We start from the raw sequence: 26,713 nt of genomic DNA, 5'->3' as shown, positions 1-26,713 counted from the left end.
TATTCTGAAGATTGTTCTTATGCTTGGCTCCAACAGTTTTCTGCCTGTAATAATTTCAGCTGCTACATCAAAAGCACAGCTAGAGTGAGGGAAATGTGTTGTAACCGGTCCTTATCCTGGTCAGCCTCCAGAATAAGAGTCTTTACTGTATAAAAGAAATATTGTCTTAGCTGTAGTTTGGATAATTACTGACTGAAAGATAAAGGATACTGGAAGGGAGTGTTAAGTCACTTCTGCTCTGGTGAGAATGCTGCTTCTCTGTTGATGTAATGAAGGGGAGAATTAAAAAAGTCCCCTGGGTTTTGTGGTTCAAGCAGGATCAGATTTTCTTTTAATAGAGTAGCAGGGGAAAGAGTTTCTGTCCTTCATAGATAAGTCTGTCCTTGCCTTTTGAAATAGGATATCATGATCAGAACCTCCTTCTCCTTTCTCTGGTAATCTTCCTCATAACACATCTTGTTGGACCTTATACTCCTTAGTCCTCTGCCTTTGTCCTTGCTGCTCAGTGGAACTTGTCCCACTGTACAACCATTCTGATACTGACACACCTTAATTAAGAATCATAATTGCCACAGCTCTGAAGAAATAAGGCATCTGATAACCTTAGCTTCATTACCAAGTTTGTTATGGCTGGGATTTGCTGCTCAAAAAAGTTGTTATGAACAGCTGGAATAAGTTACTATTTTTCTAGTTTGTTTATTTTCAAGTTCTTGCAACACAATTTTTCACATCTTTAATTCATGACAAATATATGGCAGTATGCAGAATACTTCCCAAATTCCTTGTTAGGTGTTCATATATAAAATGTTACTGTAAAAATTCTCTGACAGGAGCTGCTTTGAAATTTACATTCGTTATAGGATTGTTGCAGTTACTCTTCAACCAAATACCATAAATATTTTTATTTCTACTTATTTAACCTATTTTCTCTAAAGTCTCTTGACATACAAATTGCTTTGCATCTTAGGAAAAAGACACAAGAGTATGTGAACATCCTCTGTCAGATATAGTGATTGCTGGCGAAGCAGCCCACCCATTACCCCACACATTTCATCGCCTGCTCCAGACAATCTCTGATCTTATGATGTCTCTTCCCAGTGGTAGTGCATTGCAGCAAATGGCCTTAAGGTAAGCACAAATTAAGAAAAATCTTAAAAGGCTGGAAACACTGTAACATTATATATAAAAAGATTTTGTAATGTAGATAGGAAGTTTGAGGCAACTGTGTGCATGTGTAAAAAGGAGCATGTCTTTACTTACATGTAGAAAAGATATATGATCTCTGTATGTGTTTATACATATGAATAATTGTATAAAAAGTTGTGTAAAGAAAAACATATTTGCTCTTACATTCTTTATTGTATCCACTATAAAAAAAAACACATCATAACCAATGACCAACTGTTAAAATTTAGGAGAAGTATATTGCTGTCTTCCTCAAAATGATGCGTGGAACCACTTAAGATACTGCAAATATTTGAAGTTAAAGGTTTATAGAAGATACTTTGAGAAACAAAAATGTAATTGTTCCACTGGTGGGTTGTGTCTTTTAAACAATATGTAAAATTTCAGATTGCACTTAATATGTTTTCAGGTGCTGGAGTCTCAAATTCAAACAGTCGGATCACCAGTTCCTGCACCAGAGCAATGTTTTTCATCATATCAACAATATTTTGTCTAAATCTGATGATGGAGATAGTGAAGAAAGTTTCAGTATCAGTGTTCAGTCTGGTTTTGAAGTCATGAATCAGGCAAGTATTACAGCACTCAGAAGTGGAGATCAGCTGTGAACAGCCTGTACTTCTTATGATAATTCTGTTTAAATTAAACTTTTTTTTTTTCCTTGAATGTGTCTCAGTTTGGAATCTTGTTGCTGATATTCAGGTTCTCATGCTTGGCTTCAGAGTTTCAAATATTGACCCTTAGCATGTATGTCACTCAAACCTAAATTCTGGAGTAATGCTCATAAGAGTTTGTTTGCAAGTAAAGTAATTGGGGATCTCTTACAGTTCATTTAGGTAATTCATTTGGGTTCTTTGAGTTTAATTCATCTTTTAAATGCTGTGTACTTCTAGTTTGTACTTGCTTAAATATTTTTTTTCTGCTGTTATTCTGAGGAGCAGAAATTAATACTCCTGATGAATATCTTTAAAGTGTTTTCTTCTTCCTATATTTATATTAATAAATGTATTTATTAATACATTTAGGCATTTATTAATATATTCAGCTGTTAGGTATTAATACTTCCTTTGTTTAAAGGGCTGAATAATTTGAACCAATAAATAACAAATTTATTCTATGAATCAAAGGGTATGTTCCTCAGAACAGAAGTGTCTATATAGTTTTAAGAATTGTAAATAGTGCCTATATTTGGGCTTACTTTCAGATATTGTAGCAATTTCCATTTGTTTTCACAGGAACTCTGTATAGTGGTTTGTCTAAAAGACCTAACCAGCATTGTTGACATTAAAACATCAAGCCGACCTGCCATGATTGGTAGTTTAACAGATGGATCTACAGAAACGTTCTGGGAGTCAGGAGATGAAGATAAAAACAAAACTAAAAACATCACAATTAACTGTGTAAAAGGAATTAATGCACGTTATGTGTGTGTTCATGTAGACAATTCCAGAGATCTTGGGGTAAGAGGAGAATGAAATGAAATGTCTCTTTTTGAAGGTGCATAGTCAAAGCTGTATGCATTTATCAATCAAGAACCACCATTTTCTTTGTCCAGTTCAGTTTGTAATTCTAATTTAGAACCTCGCATTTCAAAATAAACTTTGTAATTCCTGTGGTTTTGAAAGCAGTACCTGGTAGAATCAGACCAATCCAACTGAATTTGCAGTTTGCATGAACCCATGACTGGGAAACTTAGTTCTCAGTGGCATGTTCAATTTCAAATGTGTTCTCAAGCATTTAATATTTTCGTAAGTTACTTTTCCTACTCACAATTTCTATAGAAACATTCAAATAAGGAGTTTTCATCAAATCCAAAGTATTTTCTAGACTTACTTCATGTTTACATGTTTATTGATCTGTGCAGTGATGTTACAAATCTGTCTTTATTTCAGCTACAGCTTTTAATAAGGGAGCAGATTACACTCTTTTTTTTTGAGAGAGAGCTGTGCTTTGGAATTCTTTGTCTTGGTTTTGATCATTTTTAATCTTTTTTCATTAACAAAACAGCTTGTCTCTTCTATGAATGTACTCTCATAATACAGAAGAAATAGTCAGAATGGTCCAGGTGAAGTGTTTTGTTCTTATTTTACTTGTCTGTTGCAGAACAAAGTGACTTCAATGACCTTCCTAACTGGCAAGGCGGTAGAAGATCTCTGCAGAATAAAGCAGGTAAACATTTTAATAGTTGACACTGAAAAATTGCTGTTATTTTTTTGGCTGTATGTTGCAGAGAAAATTCTAAGTAAATTGCTTCCATTCTTTACGGTAGATAAATTACATTACAGGTATCAGGCATCGTAATATTCTTGGAAAATGCGGTAGTATTAATGATGGAATTCAATCATATATACTGAATATTGTCATAGAATCATAGAAAGGTTTGCGTTGGAAGGGACCTTAAAGATCATCTAGTTCCAGTCCCCCCCTGCCATGGGCAGGGACACCTACTAAGTGTTGATCAAGCTTTTACTGAAACAGAACAGGGTGATATAAAATCTTCCTTAGATTTTTTTTTTTTTTAATTACTATAGCTGGAAGAAAGAGCATCAAAGGAAGGAGAAGAGATCACCTAGAAAGTTAAAAAAAAAAAGACTGTTTAGGTTGTGTTTTATAAGGACCAACAAGCTGTTTGATTTCTTTTAGGGTACTTCTATTTGAATATACCTGAAATACTTGCACTAAGTAGTGCTATTCATTATTCAATATTCTGATGCCCGGCTTAGTGTTAAACTGTCTTTGCCTTTTATCTGCTTCAAATGGAATCATTTTTCATTAGAGAAATGCAGTTTAAAAGCAGAATGCCATGAGAAAAGAGAAGTCATTTATCCTCAGCACAAGTTTTTCTAGTTACATGATCTAATTCATATTTATAGCACACATCCGGCCATTTTAATTCTTCAGGTAACTGAAGACTTCTGTACTGAAACTCAAGTTCAGAATGGTATTCAATCTTTGTACTTCTGTTGCTCAGCCATGTGAGAGTTGCATAGTTTTTACACATAGAACAATGTATTTTGAACAGTGTGTTTTGACACTGATGTGACCCATCAGATACCTAAGGTTTCAAGCAAGCAGGTACCATATTGCGCTCAAAACTTTATTATTTGGATTATTGACAGTCAGTGATAAAATTCTTCAGGAAGACACATTTTCTTATTGCAGAGAGACAGTTTGCTTTTCTCTGCCTCATAGCCTCAGAAAGCATTTAAGGCAGAGATACAGCTCCAAAAGATGTTACCAATCTGAACAAACAAAACTTTGGTATAGTGGGCTCATACTAAACAGTGAAGTGTGAGTGTGTATATAAGCAAACAGATCTGAAGTTTGTGTGTGTGTGTGTTTCTTATGAGTGTATAAATGTAGATGAAAAATATTGATGGACACATACACACCCCAAAAAATATCATTTATTATTTATTTATTAATATTTTTTTATTTTATTGTGAGGATACTGACATGGTATGCCTGGCCATCCAGCTAAATGAAAGAAGGCCATGGCAGAACTCAAGTGCTGGACTCCAGATCATTTGTACAGCTTGTTTGTTATCTTTCTCCCTGGTCTTAACTTCTGTCTGCTCAAACCCAGTGCCCAGGCATTTTTTCCAGGCATGGCTCACTCCCAGAAGACAGGTGGGACTTGACTAAGCTTTGCTTCTCTTTGCTGGACAGTCTCCTATCACTTCTCCAACATTTTTTTTATCTTCAAACACACCTACATACTGTACCCCCTAACTCATGCATATTTCTGTCTCACGGTATTTAAAAAAAGTAGTCTTTTCTCCTGCAGCACATTTCAGTGCAGACACTGAGCATTAGCACAGAAGTGGGAAAGAACAGATGTTAGCTTCATTATCATTGAGCCTATGGATGTGAGGGAGGGCTCAGAGCAACCCAAGGGAGACTTAGGCCAACTTGGGTTGCTCTGGGCAAAGATGTGAGGCAGTGCGGTTTTTTGCTATGAGTAATGACATCACAGTTTAAATCATATAACAGTATTTTTAAAAGCATATTTATTTTAAAATAATCTGAATTTGATACAGTTCATTTGTCCTTTTTTCAGTTATTAAGTCTTGCATCTCTTGATAAGGGTATCAGACACTGACTTCCACAGAGTTAAAATTTCTGTGGCGGGGTTTTATGTGAACAGGACTAAAATAACTACTGATAAGTGTGTGTTATATTTTCATCTAAATTATGGCAGTTTTGGGGTTTTTTGTTCTTCTAATTAAAAGTAGTGAGCAAATATTTCAAAGTGTTTTTGAATACATGAACTGTTACTTAGAGGATAAAAGGTGTAGATAGGCCAGTATTTCTAATAGGCTTTACAAACAAAAAATAAGTGGCTGTATGTCATTGGTTTATAAGTTTATTTTTCATTTGAATTCATGAGGTTGAATGTTTTTATAATTACACATGATAGTCTTACTGCACAGGATGAAAATTTCATTTCAGAAACTGTATTGGTTCCATTGGTATATGAAGGGTTTGGTTTAGAGGTAAATGACTGACTTCGTTTGATGTAATGTCAGTTCCCATCTTTCCCATATTCCTGTTTAATAGGTAGACTTGGATTCAAGACATATTGGCTGGGTAACAAGTGAACTTCCTGGGGGTGATAATCACATCATCAAAATTGAATTGAAGGGTCCAGAGAACACACTAAGAGTTCGACAAGTGAAAATTCTCGGATGGAAAGATGGTGAAAGCATTAAAATAGCAGGCCAGATTTCTGCAAGTGTCGCTCAACAAAGAAACTGTGAATCTGAGACACTGCGGGTATTCCGACTTATTACATCCCAGGTGGGATTTTAATGATGTGAAATCATTAAATACTATGAAAGTTAGTGTAAATTGTAGACTTGCAGTACTTTATATTGTAATGCAAAATGTCAAACTTGCACAAGTTTTATCTTTCAGATAAGCTAATTGTCACAGTCTTTCTTCTAGGTATTCGGAAAACTCATCTCTGGAGATGCTGAGCCAACCCCAGAACAAGAGGAAAAAGCATTGTTGTCTTCCCCAGAAGGAGAAGAAAAAGTACACAATGTATTTATTTGTATTCTATCAATAATACTTTGCTGAAAAAATCAGGATGATTTTCAGTATTTGTCCTATGTCTTATGCTAAATAATTTTCAGATCAGAACAGAAATAAAATGACACAATTGCTTATTTTTTAAATATTAATCATTGATACTGGCTTTTATTAGTAAATTATAATTAGGGCATATCTTTTAATGGAAACATCAATTATGCCTACAATTACAGAAATACTTGACACCTGCAGCGATGGTCAGCCTGAAAGTCCTTCTTGCCTATTATCTTGTGCCTCAGGAGGGGCTCTGCTGGTGTTTCTAGTATTAAGAAACCACACTAGTATCCTTTTACCCCATAGTCTTCCATCTTCCAGCAAGAATAGTTTCATAATTGCTCCTGAAGAAGTCCCTGTGTATGGACTGTTCCGTTTAACAGCCAAAACTGGCCTGTCCCCAGTGAAAGGAATTCTGGCTTTCAGATGATAGATGGTTTTGCTCTAGCCAGAGCCTTGTGACAGTAACTTCCATAACTGAATTATTAATTTCTAACAGTGTATTTTTCTCACACATGCTGTGTGGTAACTTAGTTATGTGTTCCCTGTTTCTCTTATTGTGAAATGTATGAACTGAAAAGTATATTCTATGCACTGCTTTACAGAAGTAATCAGTGATTGTATTAAGCTACGTGAAGAGGCTGAATCTTGGATAATTATACTTGACTTGGTTTGCTTATCAATTATTTTATATTTATGTTCTGTTGCATTTTATTTCATGATCAAATTTCCTCAAAGAAAGTAAATACATCTAAGAGGTATTTATTACCCATAGTTAAATTGATTGTGCTTAGATACCTTATTTCTCTGTAACAGAAAGCTACAAACTTTTACAACAGCTTGTTGAATATTTCACGCTAATTGCTACAGTAATTAGGAAATGTTCTTGAAACCCTTGATCTAATATTAAATACACTTTTTATAAAGGCAACATCAGATGCAGACCTCAAGGAGCACATGGTAGGGATCATATTCAGCCGGAGCAAACTGACAAATTTGCAGAAGCAGGTTTGTTCATTCTGAAATGCTTTGTAGTTTAAATATTTGTGTGTTATAATAAATGAACTCATTTTCAATGAATATAGAACCTTTTATTTGACACTCTCGGTTCTTCTGTTGTTCTTTATAATCAAATTTTTATTTACATTTTAAATAGCATGTGTGTGTATTTTATATGAAAAACCTGCTGAAACTGACACTGAAAAAAATCCATTTTAATAGGATTTAAAAAAACCTATGCTATTATACTCAATTTAAAAACTTTATAATTGAGTTATAAATGGTACTCATTCATGTTTGCTGGTAATAATAGCATTATAGTAAGCCATCTCAGATTTCTAGGAGAGGTTCAGTGACAGTTCAGATTCTTAAGTGTGCACATTTTCAGCCCATTTCTGGAATGAAAAAGTATTTAGGTTTGATAAAATTTAATCATAAAAAAGTAATCAATGTATATATCATTATTATTTCCTGCAGCCAGTGAAAGATTGGCTTTGTGGTCTTCTTACTTATCTTTGTTTTTCTTAAAAAAGTGGTTTTGTTGTTTGGTTTTTTTTTGAATACTTTTTAATACACGAACTAAAGCATCTCTGATATTGTCTTCATTAAACCTATCATGAGACAGACATTGCTGTAAAGATTTTCACAGTAATACAAGAGGTTTTGGATTAATTTTGAAGTTTTTTAGACTAGTAAGTCTAATCTACCTCTTTTGTCACCTATCCTAGAAAGCTTTCAATTATCTTCAATATGCTTTTTAACATGCTATTGGTAAAATGAAAACACAGTTTCTAAGATTTATTTTTTAAGTTTCCTGAGGAGTAAACTAAAGAAGAGCCTAAGTATTTTAGTAAGTCCTTTTCTTTCGTGAGTGTTGAGTAAATGTATTTCTTTGATTGTTTTTTGGGGGAGGAAGGAGGAAGTAGTGTTAACTTGAATTATATGCAAAAAGCAAATTAAAAGGTAGAAACTACAATAAGAAAATACTTATTTCAATGAAATTTTTCAGAATGAAGATAAGCAAATTCAGTATTAATTCTAAATATTAATTCTGAAGAATTTTAATCTTTACTCTGAATTTAAATCTAAACTTTATTCTTCATTTGAATTTATGTTGAAAAGTAATTTAAGTACAGACCAGATTTCACAGGCTTCCCATTTTAGTTATAGCTGTGAAGTTACATAAAATGCAATCTTTTTCGCTTTGTAAAGAGTTACTACTATATATTTGGCTTCTGTTTGGATAGGTGTGTGCTCATATAGTCCAGGCCATACGAATGGAAGCAACCCGTGTGCGTGAAGAATGGGAGCATGCCATCTCCAGCAAAGAGAATGCCAACTCGCAGCCTAACGATGAAGATGCCTCTTCTGATGCTTATTGCTTTGAGCTGCTGTCAATGGTTCTGGCACTGAGTGGTTCCAACGTAGGCCGGCAGTATCTGGCTCAGCAACTGACTCTGCTCCAGGATCTCTTCTCATTGCTACACACTGCTTCTCCCAGGGTGCAGAGACAGGTGAGTGCTAACTGTTCCTTGTCTTGGTATTCCTAGAAAAAAAGTCTCGAAAATCCTGTAATTGTGTTCATGATAGTATAATATGTATTTGAACTTCTTTTTTTGTGTGTGTTTTCTTTTAAAAAATGTTGTCCCAATCCTATTCAGATCATCTCTGTATTCCACATAGAGAATAACTGTAAAAGCCACCCTTTCGCTATTGCAGGCATGAGGAGAGGGCAAAACTGGTGAGCCTTTAACAACAAATTACAAAATCTTTTTTGTTTTTTTTTTTCCCCCAGTTTCTGAATGGGGTTAAGATGATAAAGTTTTACGTGTCTGATATATAAATGCATATAAAGTCCAGCATCACCAAAATTTGACAGTATAGAACTATTCGTAGGAAGCACAGTGTTGAAGACAATGAAGGCTACAGTTATGAAATTGAAGCAAATTCGCTTTTGAGTAAGTTTGTAATGCATTGTCTCCAAGAGCTAGAACTCAGGTGTAGGAACCCAGAGCTGCTTAGTTAATGCTTATATCATTATGAACCTTCGTCAGCAAACTATTCGGAAACGCCTTTGAGTAATATCACTCTTCCCCTTTCGTGTCTCTGTTCTGAAGGATTTGGAATAGGGCAGGATAAATTGCTTTCTCAAACCATACAATAAAGGGACATGCGGTTTGCTTGGCAGGGGCTGTTACTGAAATAAAGTAGGATGCACAAAAGCAGTTAATCATTTTGTGTGTCCTAATGGGGATCTTTCACAAGGAAATGGCCTTCATTTTGGAGTGATGCTGCAAAGGATTCTTCAGTGAATCTAAACTTCACAGTATTCAGTGAATCTTACTTCACAGTATCCCAGTTGTTCACATTTCAATTCATCTGTGTACTGTTACGTATGTTCAGTTTGTCAGGTATTTCCTTTCTGTCACAATGACTAAAAAGTCTCTTTTTTAATATGAAAGGTCAAAATCTGAAGTTGGCACTGCCTTGTGATGGCAGTACTTAAATTTAGACCAGTGTTATGTATTACATTTCAAAATTTAAGTTCATGCATTGCATTTGTCTGCCTTATTTCTAAATTATTACATGTAATTGCAAGAACCAGAGGTGCTCCTTTTAAATATAAGAGCTGTTAATTTTCCACATCTCAAATGTATGAAGTTTAAAAGCTGTTTTGTTTATTTATTGCAAATAAGAATTCTGTATAAAAAGCAGTTAAGTTTTCAGGTGTGGAAGGAAACTACTGAGGTGACTGCTCATTTTTTAGTAAAATCTCATGCCCACTGCACTGTGGGGAAAGGGTCTGAGAGTGAGTTGTACAAATACTTCTATCACTGTTGTCCTAAGTCTAGTACCAAGCATATTTTTGTTATTATATGAAGACCAAGTATTATTTGAGACTGGTTCTAGACTCTTTGGCATTGTCTCGTTGGGTATATTAATAAGCACTTCAAAGCAAGATAGAAACCTTACAGAATTTCTTACGCGTGTGATTTAAGTACAGAAAGTCGATTAAGTCCTTCTTACTGAAATAACTTGTGGAGAAAGACCTTATTTGATTTTGTTTGAAAACTCCAGCTGTCTCAGTAAGAGTTGTGGTGGTCTGATTTTATTCTCCAGGTAACATCATTACTAAGACGTGTTTTGCCCGAAGTAACCCCTAGTCGCCTGGCCAGCATTACAGGAGTGAAGTCTCTTCCGCCAGCAGATATAAGTGATATCATTCACTCAACAGAAAAAGGAGACTGGAACAAACTAGGTATCTTAGACATGTTTTTGGGATGCATTGCCAAAGCTCTCACTGTACAGCTAAAAGCCAAAGGAACTACAATAACAGGGACAGCTGGCACTACTGCAGGCAAAGGAGTTACTACAGTCACACTTCCCATGATCTTCAATTCCAGGTTTGTTTAAAAATATGTATATGTTCTCAAGCTAAAAACACAAAATAATGACATTCTTTGAAGTCAGTTATGTTGTCTTTGTTTTATAAATGGAAAAAAAAAAAATGCAACTGAGTATGGATTTCTCTGTGCTGGATTTTTACAGGTAGTAACTAATTACTTGAATTTATTTCATGTCCTTTGCAGCTATATTCGGCGAGGTGAAAGCCACTGGTGGATGAAGGGTTCAACACCTACACAAATTTCAGAGATCATTATTAAACTCATTAAAGACATGGCAGCAGTAAGTTTCTATCTTTTAAATGTGTGGAGGATATTCACGTATTTCTGGTAATGAAGAGTAGGCTTTTTAATTACTTTCTATTACACTTAGTACTGGGTTGAGCTGTTTAAACGTGAGTCAGTCTGAAAAAGAAAAGGGTATAGTCTTCTAGGTAGAGTCTAGGCCTAGAAGCAGTAGGAACTGAGTTCCGATTCTGCTAAAGAGAAATCTAGTTTTGAAATAAGCTTTTAAAGAAGTCACTTGTACCAGAAACTTAAGAAGTAAACGGTAATTGTGTGTCATTTTCTACATTATTAACTTAGAAGCCTGATTTTTTTAATCTTGAGCACTCAGAACTCCACTTGGAACCAGAAGGTGTCTGTGGAGTAAGATAATAGTGTTGTTTTCATGTCACTGTATGTAGATTTTATATGTGGAGTTTCTGGTAAAGACCGTATGTTAAGATTGCTGCATTTCAGTCTTACTGAAATCTACATTTATAGTTGTTTATTACTTTAACCATCTGGGTTGAATTTTTCCATAGTTATTTCTGATACAGGCAATTTTTTTGGCAGAAGAATGCAATAGAAAGTGATGCACCTATTTCCAAAGTCAAAAAAAACAAAACGCAACAGGTTTTGTATATATTATGGGGAAAAGAGTTTAGATAGGAGGTTGGTTTTGTTTTCCTTAATTCTGTACCTATTTCAGTGAGATGCTCTAAATGACACAGATTTTCCCCTGTGATTAACCTTTGAAAGCTTTTTCGGTATGTTCAGCTTTGGAGTCCTGTTTTCTAAGCCATTCATGTGTTTAGATTAAACAGATCCCTTCTCAAAGTTGCTGAAGCTGGATGGGAATTCTGTGCAATTGCTACTGTTGATTCTGACCAAGATTTCAGAATCTCACAATCCTTCCTTCGTTAAGAGTTATAACTAAAGTGTGTCTCATCCCTTAGCTGTGCTGGTCCTTGTATAAAATGATCACTTTGTCTTTGCTTCCAATGTTCCAGTGACTAGAGAGAAAAGGTCTGTTGTAGGTGCCAGTGTGATTCTGCGTGATGGATTTCTATTTCTGCATACTTTATGAACATTTTAGGAAATTGCATATAAAAATTAGGACCCCCAAAAATAGCAGTTGTAAAGGCAATTAAGTACTCAGAAGATAGTAAATGCCAGGATTAAGATGGTGTGCACCTGTATGTACATGCCCATATGTTTTTCTCAGGCACCCTGCTTCTTCTGGTGTGTAAGATGCAACATATATTGGGAATTAATTGGGGGGGAGGGGCAGGGGTAACTTGTTCAAGACTTTTTAAGGGCTGTCAGTATCATCTGTAGCCATTGTTGGCAGGCATGCTTTGGATAAGCAGGAAAACATCAGGAAAATGCTGTATTCTCTTCTGCTGTATTTTTATATAGTTTCAGGCAAGTCTTTTAAAGCAAACTCTGTGGTCCTTGTTTTATGGGATTTTGGTTCACATGATGATGGGAGAGCCTGTCCCTTAATCAAGAGCTGATTAAAACTAAGCTGAGCAGAAGCTTCTGCCAGGTATCAAAGAATGAGATTAGTAGAAATAGATAATGGCTGGCTGACTAGAATCAGATGCTTGTATTGTTGTGTAAGCAGCTCCTCCAGCCAAGACCTTCACCAGTGAAACTTGTGTATCTGCTAATACCTGGTTCTCCAAAACCGGTGTAGAATTAGTAGGAAAGTTCTTAAACCTCTGATGTAAGATATGGCAACTTGTATACTTATCCAGGGTATGCTAGGCTCCATCTCCCACATACCTGATAGCTTTCCAATAGTGCTGGCTGTTGGGTCTTGAATTCTCTTGTTTAAGAGAATGTAAATATTTATTATAAAAAGAGAGGGATCAAGTCACTTAGGTAAAGTGTAGTCCTCTCAGGTGTGGATATAAATCCCTTTCAGTAGATTCTGAATTGCTTAAAGAGTAGCAGCTCCTAAAGGAATGGCTGGGACTGAGTTTACTCTGAATTATTCAGTAGCCAAACAATAAGGTTCTTCCTCTCCTCTTCTGTAAAGAAGAGATCTGAACTTTATTCCCTTTCATTCTAGATGAGGGAGATCTGACTAAGGCTATTTAAAGGTGGGAGTAATAATGTTTTTTGATTATGTTTTGTCAGGGACCTCTGTGGTTTAGGGATACTCAAAACTTGTTCTGGGGTTCAGCCCTGTTACCCAAAAGAGAGTGGGGGAATAGAGGGGTTCTAGTTTAAAAACCTTTCTCTGAAGCTTTTTAGAACTGTATCTACATCCGAGTTAGTCACTGTAGCTTCCTTTTTAGAGTCCAGTGAGTCTTAGTTATTTTTGTCACTTTTAGTGTGAGGTTTAGAAATTTAGAGATCACATTTAGGATTCAGCAATCTCTGAATTCAGGACCTTTGGGGTATGAAGCAGTGCCATAGGTTCAAGGCTGGTTAAGAAAGTATGCTATAGTTCTGATGTTTTCTGTGTACTCCTCTTTATTTCTTTCAAATATTGAAACTGTGGAGAGTGTTCAGGAACACCAAACTGGACAAGTGAAGCTGTTTCTCTAGGGATCTATTGTAACCTGTGTGTTGTTCAGTCACTTATTTGTGCTCCAGCTCTGTATCTTTCTCTTGGTTGGGGGCTTTAGGAATATGCCTTTTCATTCTTCAAATCATATGCCCTCTACCTACACCAAGTTGGTTATTACAGTAGCTGCTCAGAGACTACCTTAGTCAGTCACCTCGGTATTTGAGGGCTGGTACTTGAGATCTGTCTGATTTAAAAACACATGAATTGTCAAAGTCGTCCCTGACTTCCTCTTATCTTGCAATGCTAACCTGATGTTGCTTGTAGCAGCTCTAATTGCAGTTTTAGTTGTTCTTAATCAAAGCTGTAATAAACTGAGTTTCCTCTTTAACAGGGCCATCTGTCAGAAGCTTGGTCCCGTGTGACGAAGAATGCTATTGCTGAAACCATCATAGCTCTGACCAAAATGGAAGAAGAATACAGATCACCAGTGAGGTGCATTGCAACAACTAGGGTAAGAATTTTACTGCACTTAACATTAGTTCACTGTAAATGTGCAGTAGGAGCCTGTCCAGGAGCCTTCCTATATTTTAGAAAAACCTTCTTTATACAGGATTTTTCAAGAAACAATACATAAAGTATATGGTTTATAGTCTCCAAATCTAGCTGTGTGCATTATGGAGAGGTAGTGTTTGTCCTGATAAGTCTTGCTTTCTCTGTGTCACACCAGATGCAGTTTTATTCTTTGTAGCAGAAATACACCAGTAAAAACCGAGTTGTAATTAAATAATGCATCTTGGGTACCTCTCAACCAATGAAGTGTTATGCTTATACGTTTGGGGTTTTATCCTTGAGGTGTAATTCTCCTTTAAGTTTGTGATATTTGTGATAAATTTTACTCAATTTATGAGCCCATTTGTGTAGAAAATTTCATAATATGTGTCAGGTGTCTTGTTCCAACACAGTTATTTTAAGTGGTTTGACTTCTAGGTCATCAGCCACATCTCAAGGCTATTACAAAAACACTCAGTATCAAACATTCTCTAGGACAATTAAGCTAAACTTTACCTCTGTCTAGTCGCAAAATGACAAAACATTTGCTGAGCCCATTATTATTTACATAGGGTGGGGTTTTTTTCTTTCCCTTCTTCCATGAATCTTTTATAGAAGTTGGGACTAATTTAACATTATTAGGTTGCTTGAAACACCATGAAAAGCATTCTTGTAAATTATTGCATGGCTTCTCAAGCATAATAACAACATGTAAAAGAAGAGGTTTGCAATGGTTACAGGCATTTGACACTCGTGTTATTTTTCATCTTAAAAGGCTGTGCCACTTACCCTTTTCATCCCATTATTCGTATATTCTCTGCTTGTTGGAAGACACAATCTCAGAGTACCACCAGCTCCTGCTGTAACTGTGTTAGTTCAAGCAGGTCATAGAGGAGCCCTAAACACCAGCCTAGCTCTCCTTGTCAGTGAACTTAGTTCTGTCATGGAGGTGTTGTTTTGGGGGTTGGGAGTCCAACAGACTTTTTTCAACAAAACCTATTTTGTTCAAATCAAACCTTTGAGCAAAACCATTGCAAGATGCACCTGACAAGTGTATTCCATTTTGGATCGCAGGCCTGCCAATAAATTACCCTCACGTAGCTCGTCTCTCTAAAATCACTGTAGTCATTGGAGAGGAAAAGAGGAAAGCTTCCTTTGAAGAATAGTTAGGTCAGAACCCTCTTCTAGGTAATCTCAAACACCCCATGCAGCAAGGGTAGAACATAGGGAAACCAAATAGTCTCATTGAGCTGAAGTTCTGTTGTTGTTGACATACCTGAAAGAAACAAGGTAGTTCCCAGAAAGTGAGTGAATTTTATTGTGTGCTTGACTTCTTGTGGAAAGTAGAAAACTTGCATTGTATGAGCAGGCTTCAGCTTATGATGACACTGTTTACAGGTAACAGTGACATTCTTATTTGCCACAGTTTGTATCTTTAGTGTTTGGAGTGGGGTTTTTGTTTGTTTGGGGTTTGGGTGGGGTTTTTTGTTTGGATTTTTTTTTTATATATATATATTTCTAAAACATTTAATTCTACCTTTCCTTTCAATAGCTATGGTTGGCATTAGCATCCCTCTGTGTACTTGATCAGGATCATGTTGATAGACTATCCTCTGGAAGATGGATGGGAAAGGATGGACAACAGAAACAGATGGTGAGACTGAATCATACCTTTTTGTGTTTATTTTGATTTATTCAGTAGTCAGAAAACTTAGAATGATAGGGAAAGCTAGACTTGGCCTAACCTTATTGCTCCCTGTTGTTCCCAGTGGAGATGTACATACATGTTTGAAGTATTTGTTCTAAACAAGCACTGCTCAGAAAAACAAATTTCCAACTTAAAACAGGTGGCAATTCTGTTGGTATTCAGGATGGAGCAAGGCCTTCCTAACACCTGTAGGATGGATTTTTGAGAGCAGATGTGACGTGCTCTGTCAAAGCTTTTTTCTCTCTGGATCTCTGTCACATAATGCAGTCAATTCTTTCTTTGTGTAGTAACTTCTCTGTAACTTAGCTTCCTCTTCCCCATCTTGGAGAGTGATTACCCCAAAGAGAAAGAAACTTTCTAACTGGATTTAGTAAAGCTACCATTTACCCAAAGAATTTATAACTTTAATATGGAATATGATGGATTGAATTTCTGTCTATATTTTTCCAGTATCACAAAAAGCTTACGATTTTTTTTTAATACCCATCTGGAAAGAGCAAAATAATGAAGCTGATCTCATTACAACTTGGTTAGGTGCATCCCTGTGGGAGGAAAGGGGAGATTGTGACTTTCCACTAGCAGCTGAGGATGCTTAGAGCAAAGAAGCTTCCAAAGCAGTTTAGTATAGTTAGAATGAGAATACAGGAGACGCAGAGCTGCAGCAGCAGCAAGGACTAAAACCCTGCTGAGGTGATTAAGAAAGTCAAGGGACTTCTGCAGAGCTTTGGAAATGTCAGAGGAGTGATCCAAGACATCATCAAGCAGGGATGCTGAACCCAGTCTGAAATTCCCCACTCCTATATTGTAGCAGGATATTCAGATGTTGAGGTGAACTGTGTGTCCCCCTACCATGACTGTTGTTGAAAGGATTCTGTTCTAAGTTGCTTGAGCAGTATCATGGAAATCAGTGTTTGGGGAGTACAATGGAATCTTGTTCTCAGACGTATGTATATGCATAATCAAATCAGTCATTGAACTCGTCATTTGTACAGATATTTTGAACTGCAAAACAGAACTGTGTTAAATTTATATATATGTATCAGTGGAGCAACCCAATTTTATGATGGATTTTAAAGTTTATTGCTACAGCTCTATTATCTCTGAGTTATAGGTGGCCTACAGTTTTGATTAATGTTTGAACAGAGTAAACATGCCATATCAAAGTAATGAAGGGTAAATATCCTACCTGTTGACTGACCCAAGTACTCACAGCTGAACTTTTCTGTTAACGTGCCCATAACCCGTTATTGTTACCACATAAATGTTTTCTCAGACTAGTTGAAAAGTGTCTCAACTATACTACTGAAAGCCACATTTTTTCTACATCATGCAAAATAAGAGATGAAGAATATCAGAAGAACTGATGTAGTAAATTGGGGGGGGAGTTGTGTCCTGGAGTAGTTATTTAGATCCTAATGATTCTAAAGATACAATTAATAGTCTAAACAAGCTCTTTACTCCCTTTACTGATTTGGGGGGAAGGGGGGGGGGGGGGGGGGGGATGAATGGGGAGAGAATAAAAACAGATGCAGAAAGGAAATGAGCGATTTAATAGAATTATTTCTTCTTTTTTTCCTCCAGCCAATGTGTGATAACCATGATGATGGTGAAACTGCCGCAATCATTCTATGTAATGTCTGTGGGAACTTGTGTACAGATTGTGACCGATTCCTTCATCTCCATCGGCGAACAAAAACTCATCAGAGACAGGTAGAGTACACATGACACCGTGTTGTGTGCACTGCATGCATTGTGTACATTTCCCCTATTAATATATAACCAACAGGCAGTAGCAAGTATCAAATCTGAAAATGGCATTTTCCCTCACTTTGGAAATGGGATAATTTTCCATTTAATTCTTTTTAGGTTTTGTTTGTTTTTTTTTTTTAGTTAAATTCCCTTGTCCTTTATCTTCTCAAGATTAGAAAATCTGTATCAGTCCCTAATTCTGACACTTACTTTTTTTCTCTCTTGTTCTGACATTGTTTAGGAACATTTTCAGGAGAATCTAGGAACTTCTTAAGTAAACTTTGGTTCTTTATTTCTGTTAAATTGTCATCTCCTTTACTACTTCTGTCATATGAGTCAGTACTTGTCAACCCCCAATTTTCAATGTAGATACCTTTTTAAATATCCGGGAAGACCACTTGACAGCAGATATTCCTACTTGTTCCTTTATGTCAGTCTTCTCTTATTTTTCAATATTCCTCCAGCTCTCACTGTCTTTCACAGCTAAGTATGTTGTCATATCCATAACCTTGAAATTCTCCTGACTTCTTTTGGTCTTGTTTTTAGAATTGAAACATCTCACCTGCTTTGATTTAGATGAGTTTTTATAAATTGCTGTGTACTCTGCTAATTAGTTTTATTTTGTGTTATTCTTTTATCCTCTTCATCTCTAAACTTAAAACCACATTCTCCTTTGAATATTTCTTTTTCTAATTGAAATTAATGTTCAAGATTCTATTACTTGTGAAACTACTGAACATTTCCCCTTTTTTGACTTTCTCTTTTGTGGTCCTTTATTTTCCCTTTACTCTGATTATTTACATATGTACAAAAGCTAAATATAAAATTACATGTTAATAACGTTAATTTAATAGAAACCATTCCTCTTCTCCCTCTCCTAGAGTACATCTACATCAGCTTTTTAGTTAGGATCAGGAATGGGCTTTTCAAACATACATTTATCTCTCTTTGACATGCATTGATTTGTGTTATAGAGCAGCTTTGGAGTGCATGAACTGGATTCCATTCTGGTAGGACTAAAACCAACAAAACAAGATAGATGAAGGGACACACTGCTAATGGTCATCAGTGCAGGGGATCAGCTAGTCTAGAGCACGTGTGATGTAAACATCAGGTCATGGGCACTGAGTTTGACTCTACAAATCTCCTTGGTGCCTCCGCATTGGCAGTGTAGACTCAGCCTGGAAGTTGCATGGGGATCTGTTACTTTCTATTTCTTTGCCAGAATCTTTGCAATCCCCCTTGAAATCTTCCTGTTTTGTCATCCCAAGAAGATGATTTTTTTATGTCTACTCTTCCTTCATGCACAGCACAGTCTAGTCTCATTTATTTCTCTGATTTCTCCTATATAGCCTGTTCAGATTACAGTTGATAAAAAGTAAGTTCTTATCTCACAGAAGTCCTCACATCTCTCCTTTAATCTGTCCAAAATAGCTACTTATCAGATTTTTCCTATTTACTTCTTAAAGCATGTTTAAACGTCTACTCTTTATTCACCACCTTTTTACCTTTACATCTCTCATGTTAAGCACCTAATTTAAACTTTAAACTGTCATGTTCCCTGTCTCCTGTTTTCTGTTAGCTTTGTTCTTTGTCCATCTTCTGTCATACATTCCTCTCTTTAATGTATTTTCTTTCCCTTCAAGAAAGGACAGCCTGTAAGTTACTGTGAATACTCTGTGAAGTAATTAGGGGTTAATTTCATGAGTCTAATAGGAAGTAATACAAAGTTTAAATTGAGTGTATACATCCCCATACCCAGGAAAATTCTAACTTTTATTGCATTGCAGGTGAAATGAATGAGAACAGAACTGCCTTCAAAACCTAGGAAAGGAGAAAAACAAGAAACTGCGTGAAGTCCACTAAGGATTTCATTTTGCAAAAATTTTATATTTTCCTCATTGTAGCCAAAAGCATCCACTGGTTATATAAAAGTCAAAAATATTAATATTACACACTTAAGTAATTGTTACTGCATAGTACCTATTATTATAATCGTAATTATCAATGTTGCTTTGATCAGCTACTAGTATGGTGAAGATATGTGAAGATATTTCTAGTGTTACCTTGTGCTTTTAATATACCGTGGCCTACTAGATGAGTTGGATAGTAGTTACGAAGTCATAGGTCCATATTTTTAAAGTGGAAAAAATGTTGTGCAGCATTAATCTTACATATTTTTATTTCTAAAAACACCTTTATCCATTCTGCAATATATACAAATGATAGAATGCCTAAAGAAAAGCACCTTCAGTAGACAAACTCCAGAGAATCTGTAGAACATCTGATGAAAACCCAAAAAAGCAGTGACAAAGATAACATATAGAGATGCTATTTATTACCTGTTTGGTTAACCTGACAGGTATTCAAAGAAGAAGAGGAAGCTATCAAAGTTGATCTCCACGAGGGTTGTGGCAGAACCAAACTTTTCTGGCTGATGGCACTAGCAGATTCTAAAACTATGAAGGCTATGGTGGAGTTTAGAGAACAGACAGGTAAAACACAACTGTTATTGCTCTTTATCCTGATGATTTTTATCTTTTAAATGAGCATTTGAAAAGGGGTTGGGAATCAATCAGTTGGGGTTTTTACCTGGTTTAGGGCAATGCTTTTAACCGTTTGTTAATAAAAATAAAATATTCAACTGCATAAGAACTGCTGTTTTTCCGGTGGCTTTCTGCAATTGTTGTTTAAATGTCTGTAGTTAGAATATCAGTCTCTTCTGTTTCATTACAACAGTTTCTGGTTTTGTTTACTCTTGTGGACTTAGGCAAGCCAACCACCAGCAGTTCTGAAGCGTGTCGTTTCTGTGGATGTAGGAGTGGAACAGAGTTATCAGCAGTGGGAAGCGTTTGTTCTGATACAGATTGCCAGGTGTGTATGAACAAGTATCAAACATTATTAATTACATAAATAGAAAAGACTGTACGATCAAATTGATTTCTTCTTTTGAGTACACCTTGTTCATCCCTGTGGTCCATTTTAAATCAGAGTTTTCATATGAAAAGGTTTTAATACTGAATATTATAATTTAAAATACTTCTGAGTTTGTAAATGTTTAATTACACACTACAAACACCAGTAGTCGACCAAAATATTGGGTAGTTTCAATACTGTCTTCAAAAGTATCTTAAGTTTTCACAATAGCATTTGGCTTCTAAAGTAAAATGCACACTGTCAATGTAAAGTCTAGTGTACTGGAACTCTTGATAAAAGTAGTTTGTGTTAACAATCTATTTATTATGTGAGCATAGAACATTTAGGGCTTGGCCAGATTTGTCAAATGTATCCTAATACACACACTGTACAAAAGGTGCAGTTTTTCTCAAGTACCTGCTGTAGCTGTAAAACAGTGTGAATCATGATTCTTTCCTCTTCATTTACTGCATAAACCAGTAATGCTTCAAAAAGCAACACTGTATCAGACCCTCCTGTGGTCTGGTATTTTCCAGAGGGGAAAAAAGGGATTAATCATTTACTTTCATTTACTTTTAATAGGAGTATGCTAAAATTGCCTGCAGCAAGACACACCCCTGTGGCCATCCATGTGGAGGCGTCAAGAATGAAGAGCACTGTTTGCCATGCTTGCATGGCTGTGATAAGAATGCTACAACTCTTAAACAAGATGCTGATGACATGTGCATGATCTGCTTTACCGAAGCACTTTCAGCAGCACCAGCTATCCAGGTTTATCTTTTTTGTCCCCATTTAGAGATTAATATTATGGTTGAAATGTCAATTGTGGAAGAAGTTAAAATATGAAGTCCTTTAAATCATACTCTTAAGAAATTCAAGACAGACACTGTAACAGTACATAAATTGCTTAAAAAGCTTTCTTTTTGTCTGGCATTACTGCTGTTTCAAGACAGCAGATCGTATCAATTTAGATTGCTGTGTCTGCTTCATTAAAATATATGCTAATTTATAAATAAGTAAAACAACTGAGGTAATTAATGGATATAATTCATATATTTCATATGTTCACTGGTAGTTTTGGAGTGGAAAGGTTATAATTTAAATGACCATTTTATATTCTTTCTCTCTGTTAAGAAAATAAGGGTCTTCTAGGATTCTATTCTGTAATTGATATATGTTGCCACTTGATCTTCTACTTCAGTGGTTAACTGAACTGTTCACTCACATGTATTCTTTTCTAAAGCTGGACTGCAGCCACGTTTTCCATTTGCAATGCTGTCAACGAGTACTAGAAAACAGATGGCTTGGGCCAAGGATTACTTTTGGGTTTATGTCCTGTCCGATTTGCAAGGTAAATGAGCTATGTGCTTACTGCCTAGGTCAAACAAGCTACCTAATACTGTCTTGTCTCTATTTTTTATTAATAATATATTGCTTGTCACAATATAAATTACTTATACATCACTTGTTTCCTTAATTTTTCATGTCACTAAAGAAATGGTATCCTTGATGTATCTTCTTAACCTTTCTATACTGTTTCTTGAAGTAAAGGTCCTCTTATAAAGAAAGCATAATGGAGACATTATATTAATGCTGATTTATTCTTAGCACCATCAGTTTGTAAATTCCCAATATTTGGGGACAGTGGGGAGGGGAGGAAGTAAACTTAATGCACATTATTGTCTGAAGCAGAAAACTTGGCTTCTCTATTTTACTAAACCCTTTTAAAGCTGCTTTGCTTTTCAGTATGAGGATGGAGCTGAAGAATACGTGTACTTGGTTCAGCTTAAATCACTAAAACTTCCTCTTGTGCTCTACAAAATTGTAGTTGCTGTAAGCAAAAGCATATGATAGCTGCAGGGAAGGGAGAGCACCTTAACATCCTAGGAATGTGAAATTTGTGAATGACCAGCCATTCTGCATGTTCTGTTTCTTCCTTCATGCTGTGTTTTGATAATTTGCGGCAATAGCTTGTGATCATTAAATGATAAATAGCTTGCAGTATTAGTCATTAGTCCTAATTGCTGAGCAGTAAGTCAAAAAGGACCCAAATTAGAGAAGACATACAATCAGAATATTCCTGTGCTGTGGTGCACATTTCATGTACCCTTTACCATCCCTCTGTGGTCGTTACAGTCTGTTGTAAGGGCCGATGATTTCATGTAGCAAAAGACCATATAAATAGCATTCCTGGTTATTATTTTTGCAGGAAAAAAAAAGCATTTTGCAGCAAATAAAGCGTACAAATGAAATGTCCATTACCTGAGCTCTTAGGTTTTATGACATTCATAATGCTTTTGTGTTTGACCATAATACAGATTATCACAGCTGTTGTAATAAAGATACAAGATATTTTAATCAGCTGTTTTTTTTTTTATTTCAGAACAAAATCAATCATACAGTATTAAAGGATTTGCTTGATCCAATCAAAGAACTCTATGAAGATGTAAGGAGAAAAGCACTAATGAGATTGGAGTATGAAGGGTTGCACAAGAGCGAGGCCATCACAACACCAGGTGTTAGATTTTATAATGACCCAGCTGGCTACGCTATGAACAGATATGCTTATTATGTTTGCTACAAGTGCAAAAAGGTATGAGGATTAGTACTTTCTCAAATTAAATGTTATAGTTTCAAAAGTAATGTCTTAGGGAACATATATTTAATGTATTGTGTGTCGAGGAGGGAAGCAGGAAAAGAGATCGTTAAATCATTATAAAAACAAAGTGTTGGGCAAATTAAATGTACATAATGTCTTACCTTGTAAAGCTCAAAGGTATATACAGAGCAGGTCAGAAACCAAAAGCATATTGAGTCAGTAGCCTTCTTAGAACAATGTGCAGATGATGCTGTGTTAGAATACCAACTGTCCCTTTCTCCCACTTCCAACCTACACTTTACATGATTATTAAAATAGTCTAAATACAGGTTTCATTCTAACTCTGACATGGAAAGTTCCTAACCTAAGATTCCACTGAAATACTACTTTTACCAAGTTGGAGTTCACTGCAACTGCAGTAAACTGACTTGGGGGGGAGAAGTGTTAGAAGAATCAAAAAGGAGAAGGAGGAAATGTGTGGTCTAGCCTGATGGACTCTGGGTGATATATGTACAGTTTTAATTTCCTGACATACGTTCCATAGGACTCTCCCTTTTCTTTCGTCTGCAGAGTTTGGGGGAAGCTGGACTTCCTCCTTTCTCATAGTTGCCTTGAGACCATTTTCCCTGTCCTTTTACAATCATTGCAAAAAGGCGAGAATTGCTGAGAACTTTCTGTGTTGTCTTATTAATAAAATGATAACAGAGGAAGGAAGTTAGTTACTTATTGCCTCATCTCGCCACTCAGTGTGAAAATACTTTAGTAGATGAGGAAATTAATTCATCGTTGGTACATTTTTGTGCCCAGTGTGTCCTGGTAGAATATGATGAGAAAGTAGAAAGAATCTGTAGAAAACAGCAAAATCTTGTGATAAAGGATCCTACATATGCATAAAACCTGATACTCCTTTCAGCTGGTAAAAAGCCCTGGTAGAATACTTACCTGCTGCTTTCAGCCTCAGTCCTCTCTTTCTTACATACAGTTGATAGAGCATCCAAACGGTTTCAAAAGCCTTACACTCACTTGCATAGGTCAGAGTATCTTGCACAATTTGTTGTCTTGTTTATCCTGAGATCGAGAGATACTGTCTTAGTGCCTCAAAAACGTGTCTGGAATCATAGTCAAGAGATATTAAAATAGCGAAGACAACTGTAATGGCTGTTACTCATCATTTCCCTCTTACAAATACTAGTTGTCTCTGGTTTAATCTGCAATCATTTTTGTATAAAATTAAGGCATATTTTGGTGGCGAAGCTCGTTGTGATGCTGAGGCTGGACAAGGAGATGACTATGATCCGAGAGAGCTTATTTGTGGTGCGTGCTCTGATGTTTCGAGGGCTCAGGTAAGTAAAGAACTCTGATGCCTGTTTTTGTTTCATTCCGAAGCTCCAAGTACCTGAGCTGTACAGCAATTCACAGTCATTTGTAATTACATGTATTGTATAGTATTAACCACAGCATGTCGAAGTGTGTAGTTGCATTGTTGCAGCATGGGTACTTCAGTTATTGATGTTTGTGTTCTTTTGTTTAGATGTGTCCCAAACATGGTACGGATTTCTTAGAGTACAAATGCCGCTATTGCTGTTCGGTCGCTGTTTTCTTCTGTTTTGGGACAACACATTTTTGCAATGCTTGCCATGATGATTTCCAAAGAATGACAAGCATCCCTAAAGAAGAACTCCCACACTGTCCTGCAGGTAGTATTTTTACAAAGCAAACTTACCACACTGAATTCTGAGATAAGTTCTAATCGATACCCTTCATACTGATAATTCTTAGGAAAACCACGGAGTTAGGCATATAAATTTTAAGTTCAGTACCTTGAATGATACTAGAATTTGTTCTATGCATACTTTTGTTTTCTTTCATTTTTCTGGCAATAAAACAGGCAATGTCATCACACTGATCATTTAAACGTTAGATATTTTGATACAGAAAGACATTTCAAATTCCTTATTCCCAATTGCAATTCAGACTCCTGATTATAGAATCATAGACTGATTTGGGTTGGAAGGGACCTTAAAGCTCATCTGTTTCCAACCCCACTGCCATGGGCAGGGACACCTTCCACTAGACCAGGTTGCTCAAGCCCCATCCAACCTGGTGTGACAATGCATTAAATTCATATTGAAAAAGTTAAAATGTTATTAAATGCTGTATCTGTAGCTAGGTACCTGCCATGTGCAAACTTGCCCCAAGGCCTTAGTTTCTAACTTCATGTGCCACTGAATTGATCTTAATTAATCATATCATTTACCTTGCTGTTGGGGAAAAAAAAAAAGTGAGATCAATCTTTTAAAGGTATTTACATGAAAGAAGTAAACAAAAAAATATAGTTCTTGGTATAACCTTATTAAGTATTGTTTTCTGCAGTGTTACTCCCTGTTCATATTTACTGGTTTTGCTTTTAGATTGTGGAACTTCTCCCACAGTATTAATGAGATTAAGCTTATTTTGGTGATTCTCCCTATAAGCTCTTCTTACATTGAACTTGATTTATTTTAAATTCCATGGCACTTGGATCATTTGGGTTTTTTTTTCTTCAAATACCAATTCAACATTTGACATAAGTGTTTTAAGGAGCTAACAGTTTTCGATCACATTTTGTCAGATCTAATTGATATTGTTTCTCATGGCTTATTAAGCCTTTAGACTTCTTGATTTTGACTGTGTGAAGGCACCTTTCTACCTGCTGCTTCTTAAGCCTTCATTTTTGATGCCTTATAAATTTGTATTATGGAAGTATTACATTCACTTAGCATGGTGTTTTTTGAGGAAACGTATATATATATATATATATATATATATATATATATATATATATATATATATATATATACGTGTTTGTTTCCATTGTCTGCAAGCATTAATCTTTTCTGTTGTTTTTTTTTTCCTCTATTTTCCCCCCTCACCCTTAAATTCACTGTAGGTCCCAAAGGTAAACAACTTGAAGGAACAGAATGTCCACTTCATGTTGTCCATCCACCCACTGGTGAAGAATTTGCTCTGGGTTGTGGGGTTTGCAGAAATGCTCACACTTTTTAGACTAGCATTTTTTTTTACCAGAGCAAAGCAGGTGCCCTCATCCCTCAAGTGTCCTGAAAATAAAGTCCAGCTGGGATGAGGACGGGACCATTTCATAACCCAGGTAAAAGGAACAATTTACAGTGCAAGAAGGATGCCAAATACCATGTACATAATTCTTGCTGTGAGATATTGACATTTTTTGAACCGAGACATCAAAACTTGTGAGGTGTTTGCATGTGGCCATTACAGTCATCGCCTAGGAAACATTGGACATTTACAAATAAATAATTACTATTAAAGGATCTGTGTGTCTGTGGACTATGAATGATGCTGGCTTTCAGGAGAAAGAAAAAAATATTGATTATTGTATACTGACTTTTTGTAATCTTGTACAATTGTAACGCATCACAAGTGGGGATGGGAAAGAGGAATATTCTGGTTTATTTCCTAGACTGTTATAAAAAACAATTGTGTTAGGAAGACATAAATGTAACAAGTATCATGCTGTATATAAAGGTATCAATGTTTGTCCTGTATAAGAATTATTAAATTACAACAGCAGTTTCATTTAAACTTCTGGGTTATGTTTGAGCCTGAAATTTTAATGAAGTGCAATACTGAGTGTGCCTCATATCTTGCAGCTGTAAACATAATGGAATGTACATGTCAATAAAGCCACTGTACATTTTTATACAGTGAAAGTCTAA

General features: G+C 35.9%; 1 protein-coding gene across 1 annotated transcript in view; it reads left to right on the top strand.

Moving 5' to 3' along the window:
- Nucleotides 1–26,713, top strand: part of MYCBP2 (MYC binding protein 2) — a 182,406-nt gene extending 155,693 nt beyond the window's left edge. Inside the window, exons 63-83 of the mRNA XM_057424034.1 lie at nucleotides 968–1,128; nucleotides 1,595–1,751; nucleotides 2,418–2,642; nucleotides 3,286–3,351; nucleotides 5,743–5,982; nucleotides 6,130–6,228; nucleotides 7,198–7,278; nucleotides 8,517–8,783; nucleotides 10,390–10,673; nucleotides 10,860–10,956; nucleotides 13,850–13,969; nucleotides 15,560–15,661; nucleotides 17,297–17,425; nucleotides 19,827–19,959; nucleotides 20,235–20,338; nucleotides 20,963–21,151; nucleotides 21,624–21,731; nucleotides 22,764–22,973; nucleotides 24,215–24,322; nucleotides 24,511–24,676; nucleotides 25,909–26,713. Of these exons, the coding sequence (XP_057280017.1) occupies nucleotides 968–1,128; nucleotides 1,595–1,751; nucleotides 2,418–2,642; nucleotides 3,286–3,351; nucleotides 5,743–5,982; nucleotides 6,130–6,228; nucleotides 7,198–7,278; nucleotides 8,517–8,783; nucleotides 10,390–10,673; nucleotides 10,860–10,956; nucleotides 13,850–13,969; nucleotides 15,560–15,661; nucleotides 17,297–17,425; nucleotides 19,827–19,959; nucleotides 20,235–20,338; nucleotides 20,963–21,151; nucleotides 21,624–21,731; nucleotides 22,764–22,973; nucleotides 24,215–24,322; nucleotides 24,511–24,676; nucleotides 25,909–26,024 (3,162 nt within the window). The 3' untranslated portion in view covers nucleotides 26,025–26,713. The remainder of the gene's footprint in view (nucleotides 1–967; nucleotides 1,129–1,594; nucleotides 1,752–2,417; nucleotides 2,643–3,285; nucleotides 3,352–5,742; nucleotides 5,983–6,129; nucleotides 6,229–7,197; nucleotides 7,279–8,516; nucleotides 8,784–10,389; nucleotides 10,674–10,859; nucleotides 10,957–13,849; nucleotides 13,970–15,559; nucleotides 15,662–17,296; nucleotides 17,426–19,826; nucleotides 19,960–20,234; nucleotides 20,339–20,962; nucleotides 21,152–21,623; nucleotides 21,732–22,763; nucleotides 22,974–24,214; nucleotides 24,323–24,510; nucleotides 24,677–25,908) is intronic.

This window comes from Pezoporus wallicus, unplaced genomic scaffold, assembly GCF_028554395.1.
Source record: "Pezoporus wallicus isolate ANWC-B61680 ecotype Strahan unplaced genomic scaffold, APGP_CSIRO_Pwel_v1 contig_16, whole genome shotgun sequence".
Lineage (NCBI taxonomy): Eukaryota > Metazoa > Chordata > Aves > Psittaciformes > Psittacidae > Pezoporus > Pezoporus wallicus.
This window is presented reverse-complemented; position numbering and strand designations above follow the sequence as displayed.